General features: G+C 39.6%; 1 protein-coding gene across 2 annotated transcripts in view; it reads right to left on the reverse strand.

The window, feature by feature from the left end:
- Positions 1-7,677: 7,677 nt before the first annotated feature.
- Positions 7,678-15,118, reverse strand: part of tsc22d2 (TSC22 domain family 2) — a 38,988-nt gene continuing 31,547 nt past the window's right edge. For both annotated transcript variants that reach the window (XM_074636193.1, XM_074636195.1), the window contains 2 exons: positions 10,648-10,699; positions 7,678-10,096 (listed from right to left, as the gene is read on the reverse strand). In XM_074636193.1, coding sequence (XP_074492294.1) covers positions 9,776-10,096; positions 10,648-10,699 — 373 coding nt within the window. In that variant the 3' untranslated portion in view covers positions 7,678-9,775. The remainder of the gene's footprint in view (positions 10,097-10,647; positions 10,700-15,118) is intronic.

Raw genomic sequence — 15,118 nt, forward strand, 5'->3', positions numbered from 1 at the left:
CTTGCCCAGACGGTATGTCTTCTTTTCAGCCACAGCCGGTGACTGTTCCTATCGGCGGCATTTATTACCAACAGTGAGAAATGTAAACCTTTTGATCAGAATACATTTATGTTCTCTCAATGTTCATTTTATCTATGATGTATTTAGCCTGAGGATGCTATAATAAAACACTCCTGGCTGTGTTCCCTCCACCTTAGCAAACACTTTCATATCACATCCACATGATGGCACCACAGTCTTGAATTGTCTGTTAAATCCATGCACTCAAGTTTACATGAGTCAGTTTTATCACTGGATGTTAGTGGTGGCGAGGGTGGGGCTGTAGATGACTGAATGGTGAGTAATCATCATTGCAGCTGCAAAGCACACACACACACACACACACACACACACACACACGCACACACACACACACACACACACACACACACAAAGCATAAATCACTGCTTCCTTCCCCCATGCTGTGCGACATTATATGTCACTTGAGATTCTTTGGTACTATTAGGTGACGCTGAGACAAGACAATAATCGCTAGTGACTATTTTGCTGAGAGGACATATTATCTCTGAACATAATTACTCTCTGAGAATATGTTAAAACCCCTCTGAGTGCAGATCTACTACATACATAAGTGCAATTGTATCAACTAGTGATGAGTTTCTAAAGGACAATGCTAAAATCCTTATGGCGAGTTTCTTTATCTAGATGGTTTTGCTAATTCCAATCTCATAATACCTGTGCAAGAAGTATTCAGAGCCTTTTCCTTAAAGGTACAGTGTGTAGAATTTGGTGGCATCTAGTGGTGTGGTTGCAGATTGCTACCAACTGAGTACCACTCCGCTTACTCCTCCCTTTCCAAGACTGTGGTAACGTGAGCCGCCGTGTGCAAAACCGTGGTAACGCTTGTTCACCTCGCTCAGATACCATCCTTACCATGATAACACTACTTTAGGAGTTACGGAAGTCAGATGGCGGCTGGCGGTACCACGGTTTTGCCCTCTGCGGATCACGTTACTGCATGGAAGTCAGACGGTGGCTAACGAAGCTAACGAAGACACAATGATTCTTAGTTTCAGGTGATTATACACCAATTAAAACATAGTTATGAATATTATATTCCATTTCTGCTGATAGAACCCCCGAAATGTTACACACTGTCCCTTTAAGTAAAAGTAGTAATATCAAAATGTACAAATACTTGTTACAAATAAAAGTCCTGCATTTAAAATTTGATTCAAGTAAAAGTACAGAAATATTGTCCTCAAAATATGCTTTAAGTATCAAAAGTAGAAGTACGGATTATGCAGATTGGTGTTATTTTATAATATTGTTATATGATTATTGTTATTGATGCATTAGCATGTAAACAGCATTTTGGTCTTTGGGCAGGTGGATGTTTGTACATGTACTTCAATATAAAGCACATGAACTTTTCTTGTAATGAAATGTGATATTTAAAGGAACATTGTGTAACATTTAGGAGGATCTATTGGCAGAAATGGAATATAAAATTAATAAGTATGTTTTCTTTTGTGTATAATTACCTGAAAATATGAATTGTTATGTTTTTGTTACCTTAGAATGAGTCGTTTATGTCTACACAGGGAGCGGGTCCTCTTCATGGAGCCGGCCGCCATGTCAGTAGCTCAGAACGGACAAACCAAACACTGGGCCTTTCACGTTTTCACGTTTTCAAGTTGGCCACCGTAGTTCTTCTACACGCTTGGCACACGAGGGAAGCTTCATTTGGTTGCAACCTGCAACCTCACCACTAGATGTTGCCGAATCCTACACACTGCACCTTTAAGTTAAAATGTCTTGCTTCGCCCATTTATGTTAACTTTATTGACACGATTGTAGATTTTGTCGACAAAATTTAAATCTGGAAAAGTACCTAGTAATTGTATCTATAGTCTTGAAGTACTCAAAACTTCAAAATTATACTTAATAATTGTGCATAATATGCACATATATATATTCTGCTGACCGTATTTGATACGTGTCAGGAGTCAGGGCATGTCAGGATAAGTTAGTAATCAAGTCACAGGGAGAGGAAATTCAACTTCAACCCTTCAGTCATGGTCATGAATTTACTGAACTGTATTTGCTCAGAGTGACGTGGAAAACACACCCCATTCTTACCACAGCGCTGTGTAAGCAGCTGTGACTCAGAGCTGCAACACGCTACGGCATGACCACACATGATGTGAGTTCAAGGTTGGTGGTGAGTAGGAAGAGTTGTCACGGTGACGCAGAGCCCGGTTGATCCAGTTTGTTTTTTTTATCTGGAACAATGTGCCAGTTGTTGCTCTTTAATGTTATATCTTCTTGGATGAGTCAGAAAATGGATGATGTGTAAAACTGCACATTCAGATGGCTTAGCAGACATGTAACACGTAGCATATTCAACACAGAGAAGGAAGTGTGGTGTACTCTATTTTGCTTATGTTATACAACACAATGCTTCATCATTCCCAAGTAGGGAGTTAGATAAAAAGCTTTATAACAAGATTTTTGACATGATTAAACAAAAATCTAAGGCCCTGCAGAAGTCAATACAGACACTGTGGGATAAATTAGCCAGAAGGGCCATTCCACCTTTCTTTGTACCTAAATGATCAGATTACATTTAACTTTGTAAAACTCTAAAGGGGAAATTGGATTCACATGGTGTCATGTGCAAACAAAAAAACAGCGTTTCATGGAACTGTTTTCTTCTGCAGAGTGCAAATAAGTGCAACACCCTGCTGGCCGATTCTTCTCATTTTATTCCCATTTTGTATTTTACAACAATTTGTAACTTTTAAAGGTAAAGTGTGTAGGATTTGGCGAAATCTAGTGGTGTGTTTGCAGATTGCAAACAACTGAGTACCCCTCCGCTCACTCCTCCCTTAATGTGAGCGGCCGAGCGCAAAACCGTGGTAACGCCATTCGCCTCTCTCAGAGGCCATCCTTCCCACAATAAGACTACTTTAGGAGCAACGGTAGTCAGCCGGCCGCTGGCGGTACCACGGTTTTGCACTCTGCTTCTCATGTTACCGCAGTTTCACAAGCGTGTCAGAGAACTACGGGGGAGAGAGAGAGAGAGAGAGAGAGAGAGAGAGACACCGTGTGGTTTTTCCGTTCTGGGCTACTGTAGAAACATGGAGGCGCAACATGGCAGACTCCATGAAGAGGACCCGTTCCCCATGAAGATATGAAGAGCTCACTCTAAAGGCCCTGACACACCAAGCCAACAGTCGGCCGTCGGACAGTTTGGTGCCGTCGGTGAGCGTCCGTCGGCCTAGTGTGTGCGGCGTGTCCTACACCGTTGGCTCTAGTCTGCCCTTGTCGGAGTTTTTCCGGCCGATTCCGCATGTTGAATCAGCAGCGGAGCCCGTCGGAGAGAAATCACTTAAACAAATCAGTGCACGAGAACAGACACGGATGTGAGGAAAGCAAGCCAACGAGTAAAGTCAAGAGGGCACACACAGAAGGCTCTTCTCACTTTTCATCTTCATCTCATCTGATCATTCCAACACACGGATATTTTCACAACGACATGGCCGTCTGGAATGAAGCTAAGAGAAGAGTGAGAGTGGTGTGAAAATGGTCGCTAGACGCCGCTTTGTTTCATGTACGTATCATAACAACAGCTTGTATATCTGCAGTCCACGGTCTTCGGGTTTCCCTTTTTGAATGACAAATACAGACTACCGCCACCTGCTGGTGTGGAGAGTTATTTCATTTCACGCAGGCGCAGAATGTACGTGCTAACTGGCCGTCAGCTGTAGTCTTTGCGGTGTCCGAGTGCAACTTTTTGGCCAAGACAAAGGCGACATGAGGCAACTGGTGGCCTTCGTCTCCGCTAGTTCTCTGATTTTGGCTTGGTGTGTCCCCAGCTTTACCTATAACGAAAACACAATGGTTCTTAGTTTCAGGTGATTATACACTAATGACAACATATTATATTCCATTTCTGCTAACAGATCCCCCAAATGTAACACACCGCTTCTTTAAGATTACAGGTAAAATGTCAAGGTATTCATGAGGAGTATGAAACTGATGCAGGTTATCAAGATATAGGATCCGTTAGAGAGAAAGCAAGAGGAAGCATATTTTAAAGGGTCAGAAAGTCAGCCTTATTTCCAAGAAGGTGATGGATTGTGACTCAATTACTTACTTCCTCTTAAAAACTCATTATTTGGCACGCTTTGTTTCAAAACAGACAGTTTTGAAACAAAGCGTGCAAAGCTCCCCTCCCACTCGCGTCAACAGGCCAAGTTAATTCAAAGGAACAAAAGGTGTGAATGAATAAGGTCATCAATATTGCTGCATTTTCTTCTGGTCACTGGTAAAGATTAATAAAGACTGGAGATTATTTAATGCTTTTCGCTGAAGCTACAACATTTTATTTCTTATGATCATTACCCGATCTAAGACACACTGGATGAGCCGACTTTGAAGGATTATATTCATGCGGCACATCTGTGATGAACAGATGAGTTATTATAGAGCAACCCATTTTCTCTCTGTTGAAAAGCGAGTATGACAGTTTACAGTTTGATTTAGGACGTGACAAACGTGTCAGAGTCTTTGACGAACACGCTGAGTCATCACCTGGCAAGAGAAAAGAACAGAAACGTTAAATTTGATTTATTGACCCTGGCATGTATAACTTATTATTCTTTGCTCGGTTTAGAAAGTAGAACAACTTACAATTAAAACAATATTTTGAATTGAGATCTTTCAGTTGTGGAATTGACGTCAGCTTGGTGGCGATGGAGGACATCAAGTTACATGCCAGAGTTGCTTTGGAATCACCACCTTTCTGAACAAGTGATAATTTACGTCTGAAATAACAGGCAGGTGGTGATCGACTCAGGATGCGTCATTTAGGATATCACACCTGTCTCTGTACCAGGTGTCAGCTTTCCTTCCTTCCTCAGAAAGGTTTTGCGTCTCCTTCAAGCGAACACAGAGAGATTATTTACTTCCCTCTCGGAAAAATAAGAGGAAGGAGTCTCCTGTTGTTCCCAGGAACTGTTGGCTTTACTGATTAAGTCATTAAAATGGAAAAATAGAACTAGAGATGTTCACATCATAGACATATTTAGACACATTTGTGGTCAGATTTTTGTTGCCATTTTGAACATTATAGACACATTTTAAAGATTTCTGCTAAAGATGTCATACAAAGTAGTGAATGTAAAGACCACCAAATTATTTTTTTATTTTAATTTTCTTAAACCTTCAGTAGGCAGAATATTTTTGGTATCATCAGTCAAAAATTCCATAATAACCTTGCAGCATATTGTAATTCAAGTGTTCTGAGAGAAAACTAGACTTCTGCACTCCCTCATGGCTCTGTTTTCAGTCTTTCAAAAACCTAGTCCGTGACAGAAGTCTTTGGCCAATCACAGGTCATTTCAGAGAGAGAGAGCGTTCCTATTGGCTGTGCTCCAGCTGGTGGGCGGTGCTTGGTATTTCCTTGACTGATCTCAACATGGCTAATAGGCATTACAGTAACAGAATATTGATTCATATTTGATCAGCGCTGCCTAGTTTGACCGTTTGATTGGAGTTCAAGAGCGATTGACAGCTGCTTAGAGACGGCAGACTCCAGATCAGCTCTGATTGGTTGTTTTCCTCCAGTCTGTGAAATCTTGCAGATGCCATTAGGAGCACTGGAGGACACAGAGGCGCATGGTTTTTATCAGATTACCTGTCTCATGCACTACTGTCAGGATATAGTGACCGTTTTATAAAAATAACTTTTTTTACTATTTTTTTTTCCGTTTCTACCTCACCGCTGCTCTAATTCAAAAATGCCATTTTTCTAAAAGAATACCATGTTTACGCTTTTTCCTTCAACATCTTACATATTTGACAAAACTCGCTAAAATAGGCCCTTTTCACAGAAGGCATTTTGACATGTCATAACAGGGTAAACACAGGTGTAATTGATAAAAATGAATTATGGACATAATTAATGTTATTAATTACACCTGTGTTTACCCTGCAATGACATGTCAAAATGTCTGCTGTGAAAAGAGCCTATTACAGAAAGGACTATACGCACAATTAAATGCTATAATTAAATTTTTTTTTAAACATTTAGAATTTAAACTGGCTTTATGTTATTTTATTGTATCATTTTATATATCAATCATTTGTCTTTATTTTTTCTTCTTTACTTTTCATGTCCTGTCTGTTTTATTTTTCCTGAAAATGGGTCATGATTAGTTTTATGTCACTTTATATCTTCAGATGTTCTCCAGGAAATGAAAACATACTTGACCCAGTTGCCTGTATCCTGGGGATTTCCCCTTTTTCGCTTTCTCTCAATTCTTCAAGCGTTCAGTTGCTTAGAATTCTTTTGTCCTCTGATAGACAATGTGCGCTATTACAATGGATATTAATGAACATCTTCCTGTTTTAACACAATGGATCAAATCTACACTGGACTTCAGTCACATGGAGACCTTTTAGGCTTTTTATTTTGAAGGACAAGCCAATTCAACTCTACTAAATCAGGGACCCTTTTCTTTCTCTACTGGTAGAAGTGTGGAAGTAGTCCAGACTCCAAAACGAGGACTTTGTGGACTTGTAAGGGAACGAGAGGTTTCACTGAAGACATTTTGACCCGTCACAGTAGGAAAAACACAGATGTAAATAATAAAAAAAATAATGACGGCTGAATTCAATTTAGCTGCTACAGTTTCAGGGTGTGCATGGTAGGCCTACCTCTCATTATTACATACTAATTTACAATCCTGTTTACACCCCTGTGTACATATATTACTTCTCATCATGCATATACATACTACATCCTATTTTCATTCATTTTCCCATCTGAAAAACTGTCATCAACTAAATTACAAATTTACATTTACATTACTATTTTATACCTGTGTTTATATGTATTTTAACTGAACTATTTTATGCCTTAGATTATTATTTCCCCCATCCCCTTTAATATTATTCATATATTATGGGCATTGTTGAAGGAACCTGAGACCAAAGATTTTCATTGCCAATTACTGCTTTGCTGGGAATGACAAATGACAAATAAAGAACCTTGAACCTCATTGATGTTTGTATTTTCATTTAAAAACAAAAAACTGCCTCAAATTTGCACACTTTGCTAAAGTATATAGCATGTTAAATGTAGTAGCATGGAATATTTAGTGTATGTTGCTATATTCTTTATATTGTGTATTCTATAGATATACTGCATATCTCTAATGTTGATATGTATATTTACCTATATTAACCTACTGCTGTAACACAAGAATTTCCCAATTAGGGATCAATAAGGTACATCTATCTACAGTATATGATCGCAACGCGTTTATGGTTTAAATATGTATATATATATATATACATATATATATATATAAATATTTATATAAATATTTATATATATATAAATATATATATATATTTATATATATATATTCATATATATATATAAATATATATTTATATATATATATTTATATATTTATATATATATATATGTATATATATATATTCTGATCTAATTAAAAATGGGTTCATGCTAAATAAAGAGAAATTATCTGTGAAAATGGTCAGTATTTTGTAGACAGATGTTTGTAATATTTCAAAATGTAATAGAAATTAGTTTTATGAGTGGTTTTCCTGGTGGGGGAATAAAAAAAAGCATGAAGACATTCTCTTAATAAAACAGTAATTTATTTTTGACTGAAAACTAAAATTGTCTGAACAGCACATTACAAGGGCATTGTTAAGATATTTTCTCCAAGGCTCAGTGATCACTTTCATACAGTACACTTGGCATGTACACGGCATCTCCTTCAAATGAAAGAAAAAAAAAATACTCTAAGAGAGATTAGAAATAAGCCTGTTTGCAAAAGAAAAGAAGAAGGTAAATCAAAGAGTCCATCCTGTAGAAAGATGACTGATTGTACAATTACCAAGCATTTTGGTTTGGTTCTAAGCCACAGAGAAAGAAACCGAATCGCCTGACGACAGCAGACGACGGCACAGGAGGCACAAAAGACACGTACAGGACATCCCATAATATGCTCGCACACAAATCGACTGGGTTCCAGCTTCTAAGTGTGAAATGTTTTGTTTTTTTGCAGATATTGTTATTTTTTTCTTTGTAAGCAAAGTGTGGGTACACTACAATCGAAATCGAAATGCTGCATTCATTAAATACATTAAAATCTGCAATGTAACAAAACCTTTTCTCTGCGTATGAAATTCAACACAGCATTTACAAAAAAAAGATGGCTCCTTTTCTGACTGTTTTTGTGCACGAGGCCCTTCACCTTGCCACTCTTTTTGCTATTATTCTTACCCTCAACTACTTCCTCCACCCTCTCTGCCCATTGTTCCCTTTCTCTTTCATTAACCCTTTCACAATCATTCACAGACTGACAACTTGACAAAAAAATAAGAGTGCTGGATAAAAACATGAGGTAAGAAAGTGGTTTGATTATAGATCATGCAGAACATGCAAAACAGCAACGAAAAATATAGGGAAGGAGAGAGTAGGAAAAAAAGATGTGTGCATTTAAAAATGAAAAAAAAAAGAAGACTTACACAGCTTTGCGTCTTTGGTTATAAAGTAGGTCGAACAATTTTCACAGCTTTTCATCCCCCCGACCAAACCACCTAATTCATTTTTGTTTTGTTTTGACAAAGAAAGTCTAGAAAAATTCTTTATCCAAACATCCCATCACATCTTAACAACAGGTGTACAAACCCTCCTTTGCTCTTAATACTTTACACTTTACAAAATATACATTCAACCTGGATTTCACCTAATGTAAGCTCGGCTTTAGTGTTAGCACTATTTCATGAGAAGAAGATTTTTCTATGATGGATCTTATTGCCTACTTATTGAGATCTACTTGTTGCAAGAAGAAGACTACCAAATTTAATACCTGACAGGTTTCTAAAATACCAAAAAGACCAAAGAGAAAGGTTTTTTTTTTTGTTAATAAGTATCTCCATGACATTGTTCATTTACATTATGAAAATAGCAGCCCTGAAATAAATAAATGCAAATACTAAAACTGAACTAATGAAAAAAAAAAAAAGTATGATGATTCATGTCAAAGTACGGTGGCTCTGAGAAAACAACACAAGCTTTATGTTGCAGCATATAACAAGCCGAGGCTCTCGACTCGCTCCGCTCAAGCCGAGGCGCCCGCTGGCTTCCTCCTCCGCTCAGGGAGGACGAATCCTCTCCCCCACTTCTTCTCCCTCGGCTCTCTGGCCTCCTCCAGCCCTGGAGTGATGTGAGGTCGGGGATACTTGGAGGACAGTCCCTGCTGGATGTCACAAGGACACTCGTCACCTCGCTGGCCCCCTCTCACAGGGTTGCGCCGCCCTCTTCCACACCTTGTTGCCCCAACAAATCTAGCTCTCTGTGCCCTTTGACCCCCCTTCTCCTGCACAAGAACAGCATGCAGTTTGATGGTGTGCACCGGCCAACTCGCCGCTCCTGCTTTTTCAGCTTTCTTGCAGCCAACCGCGGGGACAGAATAAGACTTTTCGAGGGGTGGTAAATGTCTTAATAACGTGAAGCCCGGTGACGTGCACACATTGAAGCTTTTGGTGGCAAACACAGATGTCGCTGTTGTTGATTTTTCCTCAAATGGAGCATATTAAACGCAGAGCCGAGCCTTTTTGCTTTATGAAGCTAAGGGGACGGTAGCAGTTGTTCTTTTTTTACTAAACAGGATCTTCCACTCCTGTCCATGTGTGTTTGAGCGTGTGTAATTGGGGTAACTGGGATCACGCCGAGGTGATGTTGGGCTGATGAGGGACGTTCTGATTCCCCTCGTGGTGAGCCAAGGGGTTGATGGGGTTGTTGTTGTTGTTGTTTGTGACCAGCGGGTGTTGCTGCTGTTGCAGCAGCGGCGGCGACGACGTGTTGCTGCCGCCCTGGTTGAGCTGACTGGTCAGCTGGCCGAGCTGATCCGTGTTGGCCAGCGACTTCAGCACGGCGTTCTCGCGCTCCAGCACCGAGTTCCTCTCGTACAGCTCCTTGATCTGCTCCTTCAGCACCTCCACTTCCTCGCGAACAGCATACATCAGGTGGCTCTTCACCAAGTCCTGAAACAGAGAGAAGAAGGGGGGGGGAATAAAATTAGCATACAAATTAAGCAGATTGCATCTTCAAACAAAGAACACGTCACATTTCTTAATTTAAAGTGGTAAAGCGTTAAAAAAAAATTAATGTCATTAAATGTACCCAAATAATATTATAAATAAATGTAGACATTCATTAATTGATAAATTAATGATTTTTTAATAGATTTTTCTGTTTTAATTGGCTTCTTTACTTATTTACCTTTGTATTAATTCCCCTATTTATCTACTCTTCTATTCAATTTTCCCTTTTATTTATGTATTTTATTTGAAAATAAAATACATGTATTTTTTTCTAACTTCAGTTTATTTATTTTTTTATTTTTATTTTTTTATTATTTAAAAATGTATTTTTAAATACATTTATTCATTATTGATTTGATTTATTTATTTCTGTTGTGTCAAGAGTCTGCAGTGGGAAAAACTCTTTGTGAAACAAGTCACTGTACAGGCCAGGCGAGAAACTGGGTCACCTGATCACATTCGTTGGAACTTTAAACATGTCGAAAACTCACCATTGCTTGCTCAATCTTGTTATCGATGGCGACGATGCTGGCACCGGATGCACTGTGGAGACAGAAGAGCAACATTTAGCACAAGATACCCATCTCGTGTCTACCGCGCACTTTAGATTAATATCAGCTCTTCCACGTTCCAAGTGACAACGAGGACCTCGGCTGATTTCACTGGTAATTCAGAAGTAAACACATTCTCTGTTTCCAGAGAATGAGATGAACAGATATGAGATTTAACCACAAATTTAAAAAAACTCGTACTATTTTTAGTGCACTTGATAGAAGGTGTCACAGATGAACACTTTCAAAACCTACAAAGAGCCGCCGTTCAAAGTTATCACAGGTCAGACTATATACTAATCAGCACACCAGATGTTTACATTAATAAAGCATTAGAGCGAGGAGGCGGTTAAGAAGTCCCAGATGAGTAGCTGCTCAACAGTCAACCCCTGACCCAAACATCCTTAAAAATGGCTCCAATGATCTCCAGCAAATGGAAAATATACATTTAAATACTGCTTCACAAACTGGAACCGTACACCCATATTTACGGTTCAGACATGTCTGCGAGAGAGTCTAATACAGCGAGGTGTCTTTGGCCTTCATCCCTGACACTATATACACTAACAAAGTGGAGGGATACATTCATCATACACACTGTTGTTGACAACAAAGATCCCCCCTGATATTTGATTGCCAAGGTTTTGTTTTTTACTTTGGAGGTGATTTTGTGACATAAACTTCACCAGGTGTAAATTGCCATGAAGACACGCCTCACAAGAAGTCTTTCATCAGTAAAACCACGTGGTCAACTCTGGATAAAAAAACAACGAGGACTGTGTCATGCATGAATCACGGTCTGCTCACATACACATGGATAGAGAAAGAAAACTCATATATTAAAGATGATTTTTAAACATTTAAACCAAGTAAAAATGCACAAATAAGTGCCTTTCATCAACACATTTTCACTCAAATCTCTCCGTGCAGAAACAGCAGCAGGACCCCGATAACATGAATGCTTAATGCTTTTCTCCATGCATGAGTCCACCTCAGTGAGAACAGACAGACAGACAGACAGTGATCATGGATGGATGATCTGATCTCCTGCACGAGTTCCGGGTGCGGCTCGTGTCGCCAGCAGCGCTCCGTTTACATGATCACTGAAATATCACTCTTCTCCATCCTCTGTATACAAAAAACACATTTTCAAATGTGAAGCTTCTTCTTTGTGCATCCCGCTTCATCAACACATTTGCCTCCAGAGCAGCGCAACATTTCGGTTTCCACCCCCTCCCCCTTTACAAAGGAAGGAAAGAAAGAAAGAAACGTGTCACACTTTACGCATAAAAGACGATCCACTTACTAAGCCAAGTCACAGATCCTCGTACAACAAAAAAAGATGCCAAGTTTCAGGGTTTTTCCTCACGGAGAGAGAAAGAAAACAACAACAACAGAGTCTCTTTATCCGTCTCCACAGATCTCGCTCACCGCCCTGCTGGGATGCAAAAACAAAAAAAGCACCGAGGCGTTTGGGCGCCGCTAGTCGGAGCTCTCCTCTCACCGAGGATCTGGGACTCTTGACAGGGAACATAATGTGCAGACAGCATCTTTATAATGTTTGGAAGGAGTTTTAAAGTTGTTGAAAGTGAGAAAACACTTGTTAATTAAGAGATATAAACCGGGTTAAACTAGTCCAATATGGAGACAACATGTTTTCCTGGATCGAGCTATCTTAAAATCCACAGTGGAAAAATACAAATTTCAAATCACAAATCAAAACTAACCTTTTTAGAACTGCTTTTAATGTGTAATTAATACTGTGTTTTCTTTATATCTTTTTCATGATGTCCTTGTTTTATGATCTTTTTATCTATGTAAAGTGTCTGAGTTTTTAGAAAAGCGCTATACAAACTAAATGTATTATTATTATTATACTTCAAACGCATGAACTAACTTCAGTAATCACATTTTAAAAATAGTATAAAATAAAAAAAAAAGGTTCGAGCATTACGAATCACAACACAGTGACCAACAACATCACATGGAGCTCCAGTAGTCTCTCCAGCATGTGCGTCCTGCGTGAAGGAGCGCACGTATACAGAGGCACGTACTACAGACACCAAACAGATGCCACACCACCACCAGCGAGAGAGAGAGAGAAATGTGTTGCTGTGCCACAACCAGAAAGAAGAGACAAGTGGTCTGCATACCAAACAGCTGATGGCATCAAACACGATGAGCGAGAGCAAACGTGCCATTTGGATTTGTCTGATAACACCAAACACTTTAGCTGCACATGACTGACAGTTAAATGCCTAAAGTCCAAAATAAAGAGTGTGGTATAGTAGAGTGGGAGTCTGACACAACGTTTTCAGATTTGTTAAAAGGTATAATAATGCATAGAATCACATGGATCCTAATGTAAATGTTTTTTATTTTTATTTATTTAACCTTTATTTAACCAGGTAGTACTCACTGAGATTAAGAATCTCTTTTGCAAGAGACACCTGGCCAAGATGGCAGCATTTAAACATATATTAAAGTTTCAGACGCCACAACATAAAACAAATGCAAAATAAATACATAGCATAATATCATACAAAACACATTAAAATCAAGTGTTTGAAGTCAACGTTAAAGTAAAAACTAAAACCAATAAAAAGTCCATAAAGAGATCTAAAAGTCCATTACCTGGAGCATCTCCCCCTGTAACACATCACACGCCCTGGAGGTGAAGTCCCAGGTGAGCAGGGCAAACTGTAGCTCATTTTGCAGCGCATGTTTGTTTTCGGTCCCTCCAAAAGTTTCTCCAAAAAGTGTAGGACTCCACTCACTGAGTGTTAACACACAAGTGCTTCTTGTTTGTATGGGAGCTGAGGGTGTGTGTGTTAAAGAGCCAGCCGGCCCAGTCACATGGTGAGAAAACAAGGAGGGCGGAGTTCAGCCTCTCTGTCCTCTCTCTACACTTCATTATTCACTGCCACTGTCTGCCAACAAATTACACAGTGCAACCCCCAGAGGCACAGCACGCCTTATTCAAAAGGATAAACGTTTAATTAAAAAAAGGAGACAGTGTTTTTTTGCATGTGGCATTAAATAGGTCCGTTTGTCCCTGTTACTTTGTGTTACAGGAGAAAATGTCAAACTTAAGAGTTGGCAGCGTCGTTTTGCAACCAAATTAGCTGTTTAGTTTAAGGCTGGGCGATATGGAGAAAATCAAATATCACGATACTTTGACCAAATACCTCGATGACGATATTGTAGGGTTGACTATTGGTGCTTTCACAAAACATTTACGCAATGAGCTGATTGATAAATAATCCATCAGTCATGTGGATATAATGACTAAGTGGGGAAAGATAAATAATACAACAGTCTGGGAAGTTCAGAAAATTGCATCACTTCACTGTAATGTAGCCTTTAAAAACCAGGAAAACACAACACTTATGCAATATTGTGATATTACGATATCCAAAATCTAGAACTATCTAGTGTCATTAAGCTAATATCAGTAAACACCATAGTAGATCATGCTGAATCCACGGGGGGAATTTACTTGCTTAGCATGTAAATTCATTTGTAATGCAGAGCAGCTTTTCGGATTTATATGTTTTTTTCCAACAGCAATGCAAAGAATGAAACATGTAAGGCAAATAAGACTTGTGTACTGTATCTGTCTCTGAATTCTTGTTGAATTTAGCATCTAAACTGGTATGGAGGTGGCGTATATATAGCAGGACAGATCCACACCGATGTGATGACAGCGAGGTAAATGAGTTGCATTCCACAACGACCAACTCGCTATGTCGTGTGGTCTGAAAGGCTGACAGACAACGTGAGGAGAAGTCATAACCTCCCTTTGAACCCATTTACACATCTGGGACAACGAGAAAGAAGAATGTCCACGGGCTTCTTCGGCTGGAATGTGTTTTTAAAACTAACAAAAAGACGAGGAACATACAGGTTGGATCATAGCTTGTCGAGTGACTGGCAGATCTGACCTGAACGAGTTAGAAAAAACGCATGTTTCCGTTCGGCGTCCAAGGAAAACAAAGCACACTGTACATTTGATTCAAGGACGAAAGACATGTGGCGGTTTATACAAGGACCGCTTGCAGTGTTAACCTCAACATGGGCCTTCCCCGCAGACTGCAGCGGCGCACACATGCACTCGTCCGCCCCAAAACAAAGTCTCCGGGACCACAAGGCAGCGCATTCCAACTCTGGACACCTTCGGCCCCGAGGCCAGCGCCTCTAAACATCTGTGTCAGAGCCGCCATCGCTCTGTGACAGTCAAGTTCTTCACTGAGGAGGACGAGTTATCCAAACAGTCCAGTTTTTGGTTGATACAGACTAAAGAGCAGCTTGTTTCCTGTTTGACACCGAGCTCCTACACCTGCTCACACACAATACAAGCAGCTCTGGAGAAAACTGAATGCCTTCGTCGTGAAGTAGGGCTGTCAATCAT

This window comes from Sebastes fasciatus, chromosome 5 (assembly GCF_043250625.1).
Source record: "Sebastes fasciatus isolate fSebFas1 chromosome 5, fSebFas1.pri, whole genome shotgun sequence".
Classification (NCBI taxonomy): Eukaryota; Metazoa; Chordata; class Actinopteri; order Perciformes; family Sebastidae; genus Sebastes; species Sebastes fasciatus.